Source organism: Tetrao urogallus, assembly GCF_951394365.1.
Source record: "Tetrao urogallus genome assembly, chromosome: 1".
In the NCBI taxonomy this organism is placed as follows: domain Eukaryota; kingdom Metazoa; phylum Chordata; class Aves; order Galliformes; family Phasianidae; genus Tetrao; species Tetrao urogallus.
In genome coordinates, this window is record NC_136813.1 from 120,010,983 (window position 1) to 120,030,070 (window position 19,088).

A 19,088-nucleotide genomic window follows, 5' to 3' on the forward strand; every position below is an offset into this window, starting at 1 on the left:
TCTCATACCCTAGAGAAAGTAAGGGTCAGCCCAGCCTCTGCAGTAAAACTGAAGTAACTTTGCATTTTTTAATTACTATTTGCTTCCTTGGACTGCCAGTGGGCAGGCAGCTGATAGGTTGAATGGCAGAATCCCAGACATTTTCCCCTCATAAATTGCAAAAAAGCCTCAAACCCTTGTTGCCCTGCTGGAGGATAGCAGGCACACAGTATGTCATGCTTTCTGCTTCTACGAGAAAAGACCTCACTAATTCACCTCACCCATTAAAGCATGATTTACACTAGTGGAGGATGAGTTGGATTTGACTGTCTGCCATCTTCCATTCATTTACACCATATTTGCCATGTTACTTTCTGTTCAAAAGCATTCTTTGATGTGCAAAAACCTTCAAGTATGGTGCAGGACGAAGGCTGAAGATATGGACTGTGCAAGAGGGATTGGAGAAGGAGCAAAATCCCCTTCTGTCCCACAGGTGCAGTCTGCGTGCTCACATAGCCCCCAACAAAAATTTGAAAAGAAAGAAAAAAGCACAATCATTTTCTTCAGAGAAGACTGAAGCAAGGCCTCATTGCAGTGTACAGCTTCCTCAGAAGGAACAGCCTCCTAGGAGCATGAATCATGACTTGCTGACAAGGAACCACATCTCTCCTCCTATTGTTTGTCCAAGGATGGGATGTAACCTGTAATTTGGAGGTGTTAGCTGCCCTGCTCAGAATCTTTCCTGCAAGGGGAATCATGCCAGAATGTACAGCAAAGCACTTCGGCACAGCAGCAGATGAGTGAAGGATAACAATTAAGAAGGATTCTTCTAATTACCATCCTCAAATGATTGCATCACTGAGGTGAGGCATGGCTTTAGAAAAGACTGCTGAGCACTGCCCCAGCTCTTCAGGAGCAGCAGTGTATGCATAAGCTGATGGTGCAGTTTGTATGCTGTTTCATTCCTACAAAGCCAAAAAATCTCTCTCTCCAACCCCTAGAGCAAAAGCTCAAACCTAAAATTCTTGTCCTAAGAAGGGCATGCCAGGCTAAGGTTGATGCTTCATGATGACATTGCATGAGCCATTTCTTTGGTGGGACAAAGCAGAAGTGGAAGCTCTCAGCACATAGTAAGTTAGCAATTAAATGTCAACATGGAGAACAGGGCAAAAAATAGTTTTCAGCCTCAATTGAATGTCAAATAGCCAGCTAGAGAAGAGAAGCATTCAAACAGCCATAAAAGGCTGCCTTGTAGATTCATTTTTGTAGGAGACGCATGTGTGAAAGCCTGTATCCAGCAGTGGAAAATCTCACTAATTATTATTGCCAGTGAAGTCTGGAAGCTGCCTACATGTTCTAGGTTCATTTAAAAGTGACTTTTGGTAGGAATCAAGGTTCTCAATGCTGACAGTTTGAATTAGGTCAGTCCAAATTAGGTCATTTCCTCAGAGCTGCCAAGAAGCAGAAACTGAAGAGGTTACTATTTTATAATCATCCTAATTATATAGTGGCTGTAGGCAAAAGCCACCCTCTTAACATAGAAACACAGAAGAGTCCAAGCTGGGTTTTACTTAGCTAGTGCTTGTGAATACTCTGTTGTACAAGCAGCTTTCCCTGAGGGACAGAAATCCCCTCACCAGGCCCCCTTAGGGTCCCAACTAGACACTCCCCACAAACAGGAATTTGACTCGCATTTAGCACTATGATTTCAGTCCCTATCACTCTTTTCTATCTACCTCCCCTTCCTGTTGCTCCTAGCCAGATCCTGTGACACTCACTTGAACTGTAGATCCAGCAGGAAATGTAGAATAGGGCAGATGTACAACCAGTTCTTAAGAACTGTCTGCAAATGCTCTATAGTATTTGGGCTGACAGGTAAAAGGGATACAGAATCATCCTGATCCAGATAGCCTGTCAACGTAAGTTCATGGTGTTGCTGCTGAAACATTTCTTTTTTCAGATCATACTGTAGCTAAAAACAGTATCTCCCTGTCAGACATTTTCTACCCCCTTTAGAAATAAACTAATCGCTGAACTATGTTACAATCTGACAATTCTTCCCACAGTGAGTCTGTTAGGCTCACACCTTTCTGGCAGCTTCTTCCAACATCTCTCACTGTTTCCACAGTTCAGGGATCTGCTGTTATTTTTTCCTTGCACTTGACTCAATTGTTAATATGCTAGGACTCCCTTAAAATGACAGTATGCTAATATGCTGTACCACAGTTGTCCTTCCTAGCTCCACTATAAAAAGGAACCTCTTCTATAGTGATAAGTGTTGCTCCTGTGCAAAACCCAAGTACTCCCCATGTTAGTGCACTTTCTGACAACATCGCCAACCATGTAGCTAGCTTGAGGCCTCCTTTAATTTCTGAGGCAGGCTAGGTCTGACTTTGAAAGTGGTCTAAAATATATATTTTTTTTAAGGAAAGCCTCAATCCAGTCCAAGAACTTTGTAAGGTTTGGCCAAGTGGCAAGGACATATTTTGAGTACATAGCAGCAGATATGTTGTTTATTTCTTGGAGCAAATTTCCATATTTTATGTACGCCTTTTCCCAGCTGTCCTTGGCTAGCTTACAACAAATAAATAGCTGTATCTTCTAGTGCCTTGACTTCATTTTCCTTTGATATTCCTCATAGCAGTGGATAGCAGGCACAACTTGTAGCAGCCTCAGAGCAATGCAGTGCAAAGCTTATCAATGTTTCCTCATGAACACTGCAAAAACTAGCATCAAGCTATGCTCTGCCACATGCATTTCAACAGCTTGTGCTATCTTTGCCTACCGTTCATCTGATGGTTCAATGGTCAGTGTTATGTTAGTGCCTTACCCAGGACTTACACCCATTATCAGTTATCATCTCTTGAGATACGCCATTCCAAGCAAGTATCCTTCAGATACACCTGACCTGATTTGAAGATGAGAAACTCACCCTCTGCTCAGAGGGACAGTACAAGAAAGCCTTTTTTTAAATTAAAAAAAGTGGTATCGCTTTTACTTAGAAGCAAATTCTTCAGGAAATCTACCTCTAGTTGCTGCCTGAAAAGCCAGCTGCCTCAGAAGCAGTTGTTTGAGATGTATTGATTTGATAACAGCTTTAAGGTCTTAGCAGGACTGCAACCAGATATTACACCTATAATTCACGTTTCTGCTAAAAGGAAAGTAATAATCAAGTAACCATCAGTAACTATAATCAGCTGTCTTTGAAAAAAGATTTACAGAAAACTCAAACCAGCACATATAGAATGTTCAAGAAGGGCTGAAGGTTGGGTTGTAGTACTTCCAGAAAGAGTTTGATGGCAGACAACCATGAAACATTACCATAAACACTGTAAGAAGGCAGTATTGTAAAATAAAGACTAGTGTGTACAGAAAACGCTCATTTAGGTTCTTTAGCAAACAGGTGCAAATATATCCTTCCAGGTATTCAGTTGAATTCTACATCAGTTTGAGAGCTACCACCACAGCTCATGCTATTCACCTGCACTCCTGCTATCAACAACATTCTCTCATGAGCTTATAACTGAGTTAATTCAAGTCTAAACTAAATGCATGCTTCCCACTTCCTTTAGAGTGATCTTTTTTAAGAAGGCACTATGTACTAGAGAACAGATTACAGAGGAAAGCTTGCATTTGCATAAGGCTTTGAATTTATCAACAGGGCAAGACATCCAGATATTAATCTGTTGCTACAGTTAGAGCCCCAAACCTCCACAATTCTGACACTTCCCATGTCAAAAGAGAACCTCTTTATGAGAGAAAAGTGGGAAGTGCTGAAAAATTTAAAATACACAGATGGCAAACACCAGAAACTCCTAAGAACATATATGAGGTGCTAGAGCTGAACATAGCATGCAGGTATAGCACAGCAACTGGCAAAGCTCTGAGGTTTGTATCCCACCAGGAGGTATTTTAAACACTGTAAAGGCCATTTAGATTGCAAGGATAGGAAAACTAGTAACTTTTCAGCTAGCACAGCTAGCTGTCCCACACAATAGCACAGCTGCTCTGTCCCATTTTTCACTTTTAGTGTGAAACACAACAGCCACAGTGCTTGTCGCTGCTATGAGCAGCGACTGCAGAGTAGCTTTAACATTAACTTCTAGTAGAACTTGTGTTCCCTCCCCCAGAATTTGAGATTTGGCCTTTAAGACTGTGTACATCAGTAGTTCTGGATAGACAATGCACAAAGTCAGCTACTGAGAAAAATCGTGTGAGTACACGCTATAGGAATTTGCTTTATCAAGACACTGAGGCCATAGCAGATGCCAGGGGATAGAGTTATGCCAGGACACAAGCTAAGAAAGCCCACCTGGCATCAGAGTAGAGCCTAGCACAGCAGGGTACCACTGTCTGTGTATCGTTAGTATGACAGTTATCCTCTAACATCCTATATGAAGATGATGTTGCAGCGGTACGAAAAATATTATAACTGGTTTTGTTCAAGCACTGAAAAAGGGAGAAATTACAAGATCTTCCCACAGTATGTACCAATAAAGCAAATCATGAAAGATCTTTGCATTCTTTGGAGTTGTCTTCCAAAATTACATCAAAATAAACATAAAATGACTGAATGGTTCAGGTAGGAAAAGACCTTTAAAGAACATATACTTTCAACCCCCTGCCATGGGCAGGGACATCTCTCACTAGACCAAATTGCTCAGAGCCCCATACAATCAGGCTTTGCTCCATCAATGATTTTCCCCAAACATAAAATACATCTTACTCTTTATTAAGTATCAAATTGCCTTAAACATAAATATATCCAAATTATTTAAATTTCAAGGAAAACAGATGGTTTGTGTACAGTATTCATCTTGAGTCAAATATAACTATCATTTTAACCTATAGCATAAAAAGCAAACCTATATCAGTACCAAATAAAGCATTAAAAAGGTTACATACAATTTTCTTTTAGAAATGCTTTGAGAACACTAGAGTTAATGACAGATTTTATAGTGCAGACACCTTGGATTTACAGCCCTTAGACCATTTCTCTGTTTCTGCGGATAGCACAGCAAAGAACCATACTGAATATCATGCCAAAAATCTGTAAAGAAAACAAACTCATTAGAAATCAGAATGGGGAAAAAAACATTCTTATCAAGATGCAAAAAAGCATAGATACTTCCTGGCTCAAAATGCATGCTAACAACTTATTTTGCAGTTTATGCCCCCACGCCTCCTTTCACTCTGATCCCCAAATTTCAGCTAATTCTCACTAATCCCCCTTACCCTCAGTACTTCAAAACAGATCAAATACAAATTCAAGTCAATCTCTTAAAGATTGAATCTTCCCAACGTATGTTGTTGCATTTGCATCATATTTGCCTCCCAAGAAAGGAAACAAGTACAAGTTTTCTTATTAGCGCTGTTATTTCAGACTCCTGGTCAATTACAGAGGAAATAAACTGTTCATGTTGCTAAGCCTATGTTTGCAACCTGCACACCCCACACTCACTCAATACAAGTTAGCCAATGCTAAAGCTACAAGGAGGCAGATCCTAATCCAAAGTAGCATAGCGTCCCTAGGCACCCCACCCATCAAGTTATTTCAAGGACCCACAGCATACAACTTCATCTTACGGGTACTCATGATTAGCAGAACAGGCTCACAGACTGTAGTTAATGTCAGGCACTGTTCAATACACTTGTACTCAAAGCAGCCTTGGCCAGGCAGCAACCCATAACCTGCAAACTCACCATTATCACAGCAATACCAAGGCCAACTGCTCCAATGACATTCAGTTTTGAATTAAAGACATCATCAATGGCTTTAGGGCATGGCTGAAAGGAAACCATTTTTGTTAGCGTTTCATGCATAGTGAAACACTGATTTGTTTGCTTGTTTGAGCTTATCTGCTCAACCTGTCACGAGAGGTGTTCCCCAGGGGTCGGTGCTGGGGCCTGTCCTCTTCAAGATCTTTACTGATGACCTGGATGAGGGCACTGAGTGCACCCTCAGTAAGTTTGCAGATGACACCAAGTTGGCTGGAAGCGTTGATCTGCCTGAGGGTAGCAAGGCCCTACAGAGGGATTTGGACAGGCTGGATAGCTGGGCTGAAGCCAATGGGATGAGTTTCAACAAGGCCAAATGCCAGGTCCTGCACTTTGGCCACAACAACCCCAGACAACACTACAGGCTTGGGGCGGAGTAGTTGGAAGGCTGCGTAGAGGACCTGGGGGTACTGATTGATGCTCGGCTGAACATGAGCCAGCAGGGTGGCCCAGGTGGCCAAGAAGGCCAATGGCATCTTGGCTTGCATCAGGAACGGTGTTGCCAGCAGGGACAACGGTGTTGCCAGCAGGGACAGGGAAGTGATTGTCCCCCTGTACTCAGCTCTGGTGAGGCCGCACCTCGAGTACTGTGTCCAGTTTTGGGCCCCTCACTGCAAGAAAGACATTGAGGCCCTGGAGCGGGTTCAAAGACGGGCAAAGCTGGTGAGGGGTCTGGAGCACAGGCCATACGAGGAGCAGCTGAAGGAGCTGAGATTGTTCATCTGGAGAAGAGGAGGCTCAGGGGAGACCTCATTGCTCTCTGTAATTACCTGAAGGGAGGCTGTAGTGAGCTGGGGGTCAGCCTCTTCTCTTGTGTAACTGGTGACAGAACTAGAGGGAATGGCTCCAAGCCGTGACAGGGAAGATTTAGGCTGGACATTAGGAAATACTGCTTTTCTGAAAGAGTGGTCAGGCACTGGAATGGGCTGCCCAAGGAGGTGGTGGAATCACCGACCCAGGAGGTCAGTGGAAGGAACGTTTGGATTTTGTGTTGAGGGACATGGTTGTGTGAGAACTATTAGTGATAGGTGGATGGTTGGACTGGACTTGTAGGTCTTTTCCAACCTTGGTTATTCTGTGAACTATAAAAGTGCCTCTCCTGTCTGTGGCACTGCAGCACTATTTTAACACTGGAATCTGATTCAGAGAATTTCTTTATGATATAACCACTCAAGCAAGACACGAGTGCACTATCTATCCTATCTCCTGTTTTCAAAAATGCCAAATTTCTCACTAAAATTTCAGACTTGCTCCCTTCTCATGTTCTCCTGCCAAAGGAAGAGAGGCAACAGCATTAGGGCATATCAAGAAGTCACTTTATGGTAGCAGCAGTACTGACAACAGAACTCTGGAGTGTGTTATGTGAAGTTTTTGCATTAATTTGTTCATCGTGCCCCTGAATTTAATGACATAGGCCTCAACACCATACATCTGCATGTATCTACAAAGTACTGATTTCCTGCTCATCTAACTTGTTCCTTCTACAGGGAGACTATATTTTGTACAAGTGGATTGACTGTGTGGATAGGCTGCCTATCAAGAATGACAGGCATTTTTCATGGACTGGAAGGTTTTCTTCAGAGAACTGTTTCTCATTCTCATTTGGTAGAATGACTGAAGAGTTAGGTCATGAGTTACCATTGTAGTAAATGACTCAGGCAAGGTCTTCTTTGGACAGGTGTCCATCAACTGCTGCTCAAGACCTCCAGTAATACCACAGCAGTTCAGCTACAACAGAAAACAGGAAGAGAAAACCAAGTTACATTTTTTTTTCCCCTCTCCATACTTGCTTAAAGAAAGAGCTAGATTACATTAGCTATTATTACAGATCTTATGTAGTTTGCTTAGAAGTCCTGCAAATCTGATTAATGTAAAAGGATTTTAAAACAAGGTTTATAGCAAAATATAAGATTCCAAAAGTAAGAACTTAATCTCATTAAATATACACATGTACACATTTTGGGGGGAGCTTGGTACTTCTTATAGGCGAAAGATTAACTTTTTAAACACATGCAACTACACATATTATGGTACTTTCAGATCAGTGCTAGAGCTCTAGAGTTTCTCAGCTTGCTTTTAAATTTATTTAGGAAAAAAGAACTAGTCCTACTTATTTCAAAGGGAAAAAAAGTATACCATAAGTGAATTCAGTATACAAGAGCTGCATTTCTTACCAATTCTCCTTTGGTTTCTTCTAGTTAGTAAGGTACTAGATTTGTACAGGATTCTGGATTTATTAGAAAACAGTGTCAAACAGTATAACTTACTTAGTTTAATACTAACTATGTTTACTTACAGCAAAATGGAATGCTTTCAAGGTTTCTCTGGCAGCTGGTTGAGATCTCTTTTCATAGGTTTCTCTGTAGAAATCCTGTAACTCTTCAACAACCTACAAGATAGATAGCTGTATTCTATTAATGTTTTACCTTGATTAATAACTTGTTTTGGATAGAGTAGTCATTAAAATTTCTACAATCTACAATACATGGCCTTTTGACATATAGAAATAGAGAGCGGAAACTGGGTGGACAGCATTACTCACCTGGAACAAGTAAGCCTAAATGGTGTACTCACATTAAAACATTGACCCAAACAGATAAGCTTTACAGATTCCCTTCAGAACTATGAGCTTCTAAGAGGATTGAGAAAACTAAGTTTTCCCCATTAGTTACACAGAATTATTTCCTACTCATTGCTGTACTCCAGAAGTCACTACAACCCCCAGCTGCATAATATAAGCAGCAAAACAATCCTGAACCAAGAACTCAGTTTGGAAATTAAAAAAAAATCTGAGCATTAAAAAGCAGAACTGAATTCTATTCTACAAAGTATATCCAAAGAGTTTCAATTATTTTTGCTATTTTTAAATGTTTGCCAAAAAGTCTAGATCTACATCTACCAACATTTCTATTCTTGCAGCCTGCAGCACCTTCCCTTGGCTTGTTTTGCTCACATGATGCTGGTGATTCAGCATAAAGCCCTCCTATTTCTGAACTGTTAGAGCAGCAATAATCTGTGGTACTCCCAGCCTGACTGGTATGGAAAGCCTCACCACAGAATCTGCACCAAAACTGCAGCCAGCTCGATGCCTTATTGTTACGTAAACTCATACATAGTGACAAGGCAATATTCAGAGCACATGAACATCCATAGTGGTAAAGGAGATATCTGAGGAGGAAATAGCAACTTGAGGCACGAATACAGAACAGTCATGGCTTAGATATGATATTCAGCCTTTAACAGCAAGCTCCTTCCTAGAAATTTTAAGACCTTACCAAAGGCTTGCTTCACTTCACAGTGAAGTGAATTGAAGCAGACATTCAGAAGGCACCTGTAAGGGACAATAGCACCTTGGATTCTAGGCCCTCTGCTACAGTCTTTTTAATTCAGTAATTAGTTTCTCATATTTGGCTGCAACAAGACTTCTCCCTCCTCCTCCAAATTAAAATAGATTATCAATATTTGATTATTACTGATACATTTTTCACTAGACATCTACATTTGAACAGGCACGAGTCCTCAAATTTAAAAAGAAGCACAAAGCCAGTAGGAACAGCACTTGATGCACTTAAACCCAGATGGACAAGGGCCTGCTGGGCCCCATGCCAGGTGGAAGTGAAATAGCTGGGGCGAAATGCAGAAGGACGTTTGCTTGCTGGGCCAAAACCCAGAAGAAAGATAACTTGATGGGCCAGAAGTAAGAAGGAATGGGGCTTTCTGGTCCAAAATGCAGAAGGAAGGAGACTTTTTGGACAGACACAGGATGTAGGGGGCTTGCTGCTCTGAAACACAGAAGGTGGGAGGCTTGCTGTCCACATACCCAAATGGAAGGGGGTTTGTTTGGTCCTTACCCAGAAGAAAGGAGGCTTACTAGGCCCCAAGCAAGAAGGAAGTGAATTTGCTGTGTACAAAACCAGAAGGAATTAAGCTAGCGTGCTGAAACCCAGAAGGAAGGCATCCTGGGTTAAAAGCCAATAGGAAGTTGTCTTGCTGAGCCAAAAAGCAGAAGGATGGAGGCCAGCCATATTGAAAGCTAGAAGGAATAGGCCTGCTGAGTCCAAAGGCTGTAGGACCAGAATTTACTGTGCCCAAATGCTGAAAGAAGTTGCTTGCTGGGCTGAGACATAGATGGAACCTGCTTGCTGGGCAAAAATCTATAGGGGAGAGATTTTCTGCACAGAAACCCCAGAAGGACAGTATTAAAGGTTAAGAAAACTACAATATCATTTAAGACCTGTAGCTTTGAGAAAAATATTTGCATTTAGAAGCTGTGACATTGAAAGAATAAGAAACTAACATACATGGCCTTTCAAGTGAAGAACACTCACTCTGAGGTCTCAGATAAGTAACAACCAAAGTGATCAACAAAACCTTAACAGCTACCTACCTTTTCTTTATTTGCAAATCCCCAAATGGCAGTAGCAATTTCAAGGGCAAAAATCACAAAAAGGAAGACGAAGAACTAGAAGAGCAAGATCACATCATTAACCAACACCATAACACCAAAAAAAGAAAAAAGAAAAAAAAAAAACACAAAAGCCAACAGTAGCAGACATCCTTGAAAGCTTGTCTGGTCCCCAGTGTTAAGCCTTGTGGGAATTATCACTCAATCTGTTTTTAGCTGAAGTTCTGAAACTCTGGTTGAAAACGGAACAGGACATACATTCAACACTTCCTTCTGACAGCATCAGTAAGCTTGGCTATGTTTTCTAAGCAGGAGTCCTGCTTTTTTGATCAGTGTTAATTAAAACCAATTATTTGTTAATTCAGACTTGAAGTTACACAGGTCACACAGACTTCATATAGTTAACATGCTTTCTCTGGTTTGTCACCCTTATTGCTCTGCAAGTCATAACTTAATACCTAGCATGCCACCTGAGAGCCTTCCTTCAGTGCTGATAGTCACTTGTTTCTAACACAAATAGAAGTAACACCATATTCAACTGACTATCAGTTTCAGAACACTGATCACTTAAAGGCACTTTAAAAAGAGGTGTTCAGAATTACCATAATGGACTAGCGGCATAATTTTGCAAGAGAGGTAAAGCTTTACAAATCATTACACAGGAAGTGAATTATTTTTCCATCAGCTATAGTAGTCCTATTAACCATATCTGATTATTTGAATTAATAGTTTCACAATAGGCACAAACATACCTGAACTCAGTAAGTCCCAGCAGTCTAAAAACAATGGGGTTACTCTCTGACAACTGACTTGAAGAACACTTTTCAACTAGACTACTTCACACAGTGATTATGAACAGCAGAAAGTTTTCTGCTTTAAGGACCTTATAATACTCCAGTACTAGTCTCAAATATCTCAACACAAATATCTCAACAAAGCATTCAGAATTTAGGACTGTTTAATAAACAGCATTAATCTTACCAAAACTTTAGTCCTGCATTCACACATTCTCCAATTCTCTTGATACACCTCAGTGTCTGAATGTCATTAACTTGGTCATTTTGCATTCAAATGTAACATACGTTTTGATTTAGTGCCAGAAATGGAAACTAAATATCATTATTTAAATATTTTATCATTATGTATATGACCATAAATTAAAACATTGTGAGACCTATCCGATTAGCATCTGTTCCTTTTTACTCCACAGCCAATATTATCCTTCCTTTCTAATCAGAAAGCTAAGTTTAAACACTACTTTGTTAAGCACTCATGCTTACCAGTCCAAGCATACACTGTGATTCCTGCAACGCACCACAGCATCCCAAGAAGCCAACCAGCATCATGAGTGCACCAGCTCCAATTAGTATGTAAACTCCTAGAAAGGAAACAAAAATTCATACAAACTAGTTGAATCCTCAGCAGCAAGTTAGTTGCTCTATAAATAGCTTTTAAAAAATTTGTTGTTTTCAGCAAAAAGGGGGTGAACTTAATTTTCAAAGTAAACTTCCCCACAAACTTTGAGACGCTATTAATACAAGAACTTCAACTTACAACAGGTGATGTGCACCGCTGCTGCAGTTTCACAAAATTTAGAAAAAGTACAAGATAACGCCATCAAAATAGAACTATAAACACACTTAAAAATTGGCTCAGAGACCAAATAATATACTTATTTTTGGATAAAAGTGTTGCAGTTAGTTGGAACTAGTGATTTATCAAGAACTCAAAATTCTTTCAGTACCTGTTCTCCTAATGGAAGTGGACAGTACAGTCTGTCAAAGCTTTAAATGCTTTTGTACCCTACTTGTCTGTCAAGTATTACCAAATTATTTTACCAGCCACAGTGTCATATTCAGCTGTCTAATTTAACAGCTAAAAGAAATTCAAAATCTTCTGCCTTTTTGAAAGCAGATACTTCTTTAAATCAAGTGGTTAAACCTATAGACCATTTTGCCCAGAATTTAAGTAGCAAGTGTTAAAGAGGAGGGAGCAAATAGTTCTGGACTAAGTATTCCTATGCCCAAATATCTCCTAATCTTGGGAACTATCAAGTTAAGAATTACAGCTCTTCAGCTACTAGCTATTAAAAGCATTAAGAGATAGCTAAGAAAACACAAGTCCCATGGGATGGATGACAAGTATCACTTAGGTGGTGAAAAATGGTAAAAATAAATAAATAAATAAATAAAAAATTAACACAACACATGTAAAATTACTTTGACATTCCATAGAATCATAGAATGGCCTGGGTTGAAAAGGACCACAATGATCATCTAGTTTCAACCCCCCTGCTATGTGCAAGGTGGCCAACCACTGGACAAGGCTGTCCAGAGCCACATCCTGCCTGGCCCTGAATGGGCTCCAGGGATGAGGCATCCACAACCTCATTTTGCAACGCAAGCATGTCACCACCCTCTGTGTGTAAAGCCTCCTAATATTAACCTAAATCTTCCCTATCTTAATTTAAAACCATTCCCCCTTGTCCTATCACTATCCACCCTTGTAAACAGATGTAACCCTTCCAGTTTATATGCTCCCTTCAAATACTGGAAGGCCACAATGAGGTCTCCCTGAAGCTTTTTTTTTTTTTTTTTTCCTCTCCTTCTTCTTCTTCTTCTTCCCCAAAGCTAAACAAGCCCAGTTCCCTCAACCCTTCTTCACAAGATACGTGCTACATCCTTCTGATCATCTTAGTGGCCCTCCTCTGGACCTGTTCCAAGTGGTCCACTTCCTTCTCATGCTGGGGGGCCCCAGGCCTGGACACAGTACTCCAGATGGGACCTCACAAGAGCTGAGTAGAGAGGGACAATCACCTCCCTCTCCCTGATAGCTATTCCTCTTTTAATGCAGCCCAGAACATAGTTGGCCTTCCAGGCTGCAATCGTACACTGCTGGTTCATATCCAGCTTCTCTTTCTATCAATACAGACGAGAATTACAGTTCTTGTGTTCAGAGACCCAATCCACCACATCTCTATCTCCAAATTGAAGGAATGTAGATTTGATGTGTGGACCACTCAATGGATAAAAAAAATTGGTTGAAAGGCCACAGACAGAGGGAGGTCATCAATACCTCTATGTCCAGGTGGAGGCCGGTAATGACCGGCATCCCCTAGAGGTCTCTCTTGGGACCAGTACTCTTTAACATCTTTATCAATGACATCAATGGCAGAATCGAGTGCATCCTCAGCAAATTTCCTGATGACACCAAGCTGAGTGGTGCGGTTGACAAGGTAGAAGGAAGGGATGCCATTCAGAGGGATCTTGAGAGGCTAGAAAGGCAAGCCCGGGTGAATCTGATGAGGTTCAACACAGCAAAGTGCAGAGTTTTGCACTTGGGACTGAGGAATCCCAGGCATCCATACAGACTGGAAGGAGCGGTCCTTGAGAGCAGCCCTGCAGAGAAGGACCTGGGGGTCTGGATAGATGAAAAACTTAACATGAGCCAGCAGTGTGCTCTTGCAGCTCAGAAAGCAAATGGTATCCTGGGCTCCGTCAAAAGAGGGATGGCCAACAGGGACAGGGAGGTGATTGTCCCCCTCTACTCCGCTCTTGTGAGGCCCTATCTGTACTACTGTGTCCAAGTGTGGAGCCCCCAGTACCAGAAAGACATGGAGCTGTTGGAGAGAGTCCAGAGGAGAGCCACAAAGATGATCAGGGGACTGGAGCACACCCCCTATAAGCACAGGCTGAGGGAGCTGGGCTTGTTCAGCCTGGAGAAAAGAAGGCTGCAGGGTGACCTCATTGCAGCCTTTCAATACCTAAAGGGAGCCTACAAATAAGAGGGGAATCAAGTCTTTGAAAGCGTTGATACTGCAGGACAAGGGGAAATGGTTTTAAGTTGAGGGAGGGGAGATTTAGGTTGGATGTCAGGGGGAAATTCTTTACAGAGAGAGTGGTGAGGTACTGGAACAGGCTGCCCAGAGAGGTTGTGGATGCCCTGTCCTTGGAGGTGTTCAAGGCCGGATTGGATGGAGCCGTGGGCAGCCTGGTCTAGTATTGGCAGCCTTGCTGTGGCAGGGGGGTTGCAGATTCATGATCCTTGAGGTCCCTTCCAAGCAGGGCCATTCTGTGATTCTTTAATAAACAAGTAAGTATTACCTGCCAAAATAAACATCTAACTTGATTAAGTCTATTGAAATGATTATTCTTATCAACAATTACAGCACTTTCTAAACTCAGTTGAAATTCTTCCCATTGTGGGGGGAAAGAATTCATAAGAACCTCTTATTTTAAATTTTACTTATAGTAGAATAGAAAGCCTTTGAGGTAATTTCATAGAACCATAGAATGCCTTTGGTTGGAAGGGATCTTGGAGTTCTTATCCTCCTGCTATGGGCATGAGTCATCTTCAATACCTGTAAGGATGAGGCACCCACAACTTCTCTGGCCAGCCTGTCCCAGTGTCTCACCACTCTGACAGTTTCCTTCTAACATCTAACCTAAATCTTCCTTCTTTTAGTTTAAAAAATTAAAATTATTAAATTTATTATTAAAAAAATTCTATTAGTCAGATGGTGAAAACCAGATTCCCTTTGCTTTCTTATTAGCTGCAAGCTGGCAGACTCTTTTAACCTCCCACTGAAAGCCACCGCCAGAAATTAGCTCTGTAAAAATGTCAAGCCATTAATTCATATTTACCTCTTTCTTAACTCAGTTTAACCTACAGACTTTAAATAGGTTTGTTTCACTGTATTCAGCCATAGGCTCAAATACAACATTACAAAACTGCCATAAATTTTAGGAGGTGAAAGGATTGTTTTAGATTATTCAAAATTGAGCTCAGCTATGTTTAGCTCTCTTCCCCTCTTAAAGTCCAGTTAAAAGCATCTGGAAATCTGGGCAGCTGCAGGAAGAACCCACTCTACTGCCATATCAGTGGAATACAGGCTTTCTTGCCAGCTAGCATGCTTGTGGACTGCAGCTGATTCATGGTGATGCACAAGTATGAATTATTTATCCTAGCTACTGTCTCTAAAAAAACTCAACTCAGTATTAACAGTATTCTCTGCAAGACTACGTGATACCCAAAAGCTACAGTGTGAACAGCGCATACCAGGATGGCTTACATTGTCTTCACTGACCCCACGGATATCTGTTTGGATGCTGAAAACAGTTCAAGTACCTAAATCACAAGAAAGCTGCCTAAGACAAACCTGTTGGGGATGGCTAATGGTGTAGCCCACAAGCCCAAGTCCTATATGAAGTATATTGACACAAAGTATGTACGTACAACAAGCATCCAAGCATATGATGGCAGATACATGCAAGAAACAGATATTTTAATTTTCTTTGTATGCAGTTGTTTGGGACATTCAAGCTCAGCTACTCTGTTTCACAAAGGGTTTGAGCATCTACTGATGGTAAATGAAGGAAAACCTGTTCTTCTGTCCAAGCCTGACAGTGGCTGTAGAGATCAATATCTTAAGAGTTACCAGGCTTTGTTGGCAGGTAACCTAGACTGAGATCTTATTAGATCAGAAAATACCAAGGAGTAAATTCTACCTGTCCTAAAACTACATTGGTTAGGTTGACCATAATGAATGCTGAAAGATTAAGACATTGTACATCCTTTTCAGTATTAGCATGCAAAGAGCTGTAGGAATTTCACAATAGTACGTATATTTCTTCAGAGACGGGAAGGGATGCAGTTATGGTTTTGTAAGCCTTGTCAATTCAGGGAAAAAGTACTTATTAATGTCACTAATAACTTATTTTAGAGTGAAATCTGACTGATTTATCTGAGAGAATCATCAGCAGGACACATTTCCTGTGCTTATCAGAAGTTCCCAAGTGCTTACCAACAGCATGCAGAGTCAACCACTGCTGCTCTTAGCACAGAGGCTCAGAGCACAAGCAAAAGCAAGCTACTCTCAGCCCAACAGATGTTGATTAGGACTGTTTTGTCTTTAGCCTTGAAAAAAGTAGCCAGGGACTCTATGAGCAAAACAGTGATCTATCCCATTGAGTTACTGCACAACTTACCTGTATAGAATGTCATGTTGTTGGATTCCAGTTCAAAGATGCTTTTGGTCTGCACATCAAACCGAAGCCATAATCCTATTGCAAGAACTGCTGTTCCTGCAAGCTGTAGGAACAAGTAAGTAAAACCAACTAATACATTCATCCTACCAACACCAGAATTAACCAAAGGATTTGGTGCTGTTATTTAACAAGGTGTTGACAGAACCAGCATAAAGACAGGGATACCAAAATAAGACTAAAGTCACTTCCTGATGTGAGGCATCTTGTTGTACTTCAATATGCAAACAGAACTGTCAACAAGAGAACAATGCCATGCTTTTTTTTTTTTATATAATACTGAAAATACCATAAGTTTACAGATGTGTCAAATACCAGATTTTCCACTGACTACTCCACCTGTGTTTTATTCCAACTGACTAATGATACTGCATGGCTAACAGATCTTGCATATGCATTATGAAAGACATGCACAATGTAAAGAAAAGCACTTTACCATGTACTATAGGGCCAGCAAAAATTGTTAACACATTAAACACTGATGTGTACATTAAACACTGTTCAGTGTACCACAGTGCTGAGTTTAGAAAGAATGATCTCATTTGTAAAGCATGAGCAAAGACACAACAAGTTAGACCAACAGAAAGTAGAAAATAAAGGCTACTAAAACAGCAACATCACTGTGTGGTGACCCAGAAGAACACAGTTAAGCTTTAGGTAATATTTAACTTTGTGACATACCATTTTTGCCTGTATGCCTCTAGGCTCCTTTTGACACAGGGCTTGTGTTTGTGGCAAGCATGTGCTTTTCTTTTATCTGAATAGCATTTAACTATCAAAAGAACAGCTCAAAATAAGGAATGATACATATACCAACACACAATAAAAAAAAAAAAGTTTTATGAAGACCAACAAGCTTAAAGCTTAGCAAGTACAGAACTTCATTTAGGCCGAGCATGCATGAAAATAAAAAAAAGAAAGCCTTATCTTTGTGAAGTCCCTTCTAGAAGGCAACACATTCTTGAATTGCCTCCAAAAAATGGGGAGGTGTTTACTTTCAAGTGCCAACTTTAAACAAGAATATGGAAAGAATTCCCACAGAAGGCATGTGAACACCCTCAGACACTAAGCCTAACCCTTGGCCCTATGTTCTTTCTAAAGAATGAGAACTTGTTCTCTGACAGGAATATTCATATTTACTGAAGGCAGGCATGCTCCCATTGCCTATAGCTATCTATTCTAACCTCCTAACCTTTATCAAGAGAAGAAAAAAAAAAAAAAAAAGCTTTCAAGACTGATAGGGGATAAAGGATCAAGCTAAGAAAGGGTTCAATGGGAAGGTATCACCCTTGTAAATTCTCACCAGAAAACATTCTAACTGAAGTCTTCAAGTGCTCACGTACCAGTGAGTAAAAGTGAGACAGGCAGCTCTCAGAGAAGCCAAATTTGCTGGAAAAACAAAAACAAAACAAAACACAAAACAAAACAAAAAAACCAGCACTATCTATACAGCAGACACATACCTGCTAAGCCTTCCTCTAAAGGCAGAAGAGAAGAGCTAGAGGGTTGAGGCTGGGAAAAAGATGAAAAGAACACACAGAACTAAACCCACACAAAGGTTTCCAAAGCTATGCAAATGATATTTAGAGCCATGTGCATAGGTACAGGCTTAGTCATTAACACGTAATAACACATAATATAGCAAGAACAAAGCCTGCACAGAGAGAGCACCTCCCTTGTTAGAAGTATGCTGGCAGAAAAACTAAATCACACTGTTGATGCAATAACTAAGTGTAATAAGATTGTGTCACCTCTACATACTGCACAGTTGCACCATCTCAAGAGAGGAGAAGCTGCCAAGGGGATTGCAGGGAGAGAAGTTCCTGCTCAACGTAGCACTCTCTGCCACGGCATTGCTTGGGAAAATCTCTGGCAATCTCAAACACCAGATAGGCTTGGTGATAAAAAAAAAAAAACAAAAAACAAAAACTATACTTACAGCTTACTTTCCAGTCACCCAACATTTAATTCCCTGATAGAGCCCTGCTTTCTGGGGTCTTCAGCTTTTACAGATACCCAGTTCTGAAGTGTTAGGAGAAAAACCTGCTGCCTCTTCATGGCTTCCTGAGAACTCGTGAATTGCAGAGTTCAAGAGTGCCTGGCTGTGTGCAGCTATATATTTCTGCTGTTTGACAAGCTCCAGTGTTCAAACAGAGAACTCAAGGACTGTGCTGCAAACAGAACAGGGCACAATGAAGGTTTGCACAACTTAAATAGCATTTATAATCCAGCAGATCTTTATTTGTGAAGGAAGAACACTGCATCAAGTAGATAATCTTGCAATTCTAAGCAAAGTGGAATGTTTTGTTAATCCTTCGGGAAAGAAACTGCATGATCAATGTTAGGAAGTCTTGACATACTTGATATGGATCATTTTGAAGAGGCTTAATACACACCTGAAGTACTATAAAACACCAGAGTGCCATTTGTTTCTCCTTTGGAACATAGCTATCTTGAGAGAAAAAAAAATAACAGGATAATCACAGGGCATCAGCTCAGTATCACTGAGAACTGCAGGATTAAAAGGGATCTCCCTCATCATAATATACATGCAAAAGTGAATTTTTCCTCCATTTCTTAAGGGAAGTGAATTTGTTTTTCCAGTTTGTGATCTTCCAATGACTGAACTAAAAAAGGACATTTTAAAGTCAAAGGTTAAAAAAAAAAAGTTAAATCTGGAATTACTTTCATTGAAACAAGTTTAATAAGATAGGGCACTAACTTGTGTCTCAGAGGAAAAAGTAGGTATTCTTCCACTGCACTCTTGCAGGCAGCAGCAACTGCTCAGACTTCAGCTTACCATTTGCACTTAGGAAGCATTTCTGCTTCCTGGTGCTACTTCAGTAGCTGTCAAGTGGCTTTGGTAGTTCTATTTCTCCTCC

General features: G+C 40.7%; 1 protein-coding gene across 1 annotated transcript in view; it reads right to left on the bottom strand.

Moving 5' to 3' along the window:
• Positions 1-4,963: 4,963 nt before the first annotated feature.
• Positions 4,964-19,088, bottom strand: part of CD9 (CD9 molecule) — a gene marked incomplete at both ends in the record, with an annotated part of 29,749 nt that continues 15,624 nt past the window's right edge. The window contains 7 exons of the mRNA XM_079549673.1: positions 4,964-5,029; positions 5,683-5,766; positions 7,396-7,485; positions 8,054-8,146; positions 10,145-10,219; positions 11,443-11,540; positions 16,150-16,252. Coding sequence (XP_079405799.1) covers positions 4,964-5,029; positions 5,683-5,766; positions 7,396-7,485; positions 8,054-8,146; positions 10,145-10,219; positions 11,443-11,540; positions 16,150-16,252 — 609 coding nt within the window. The remainder of the gene's footprint in view (positions 5,030-5,682; positions 5,767-7,395; positions 7,486-8,053; positions 8,147-10,144; positions 10,220-11,442; positions 11,541-16,149; positions 16,253-19,088) is intronic.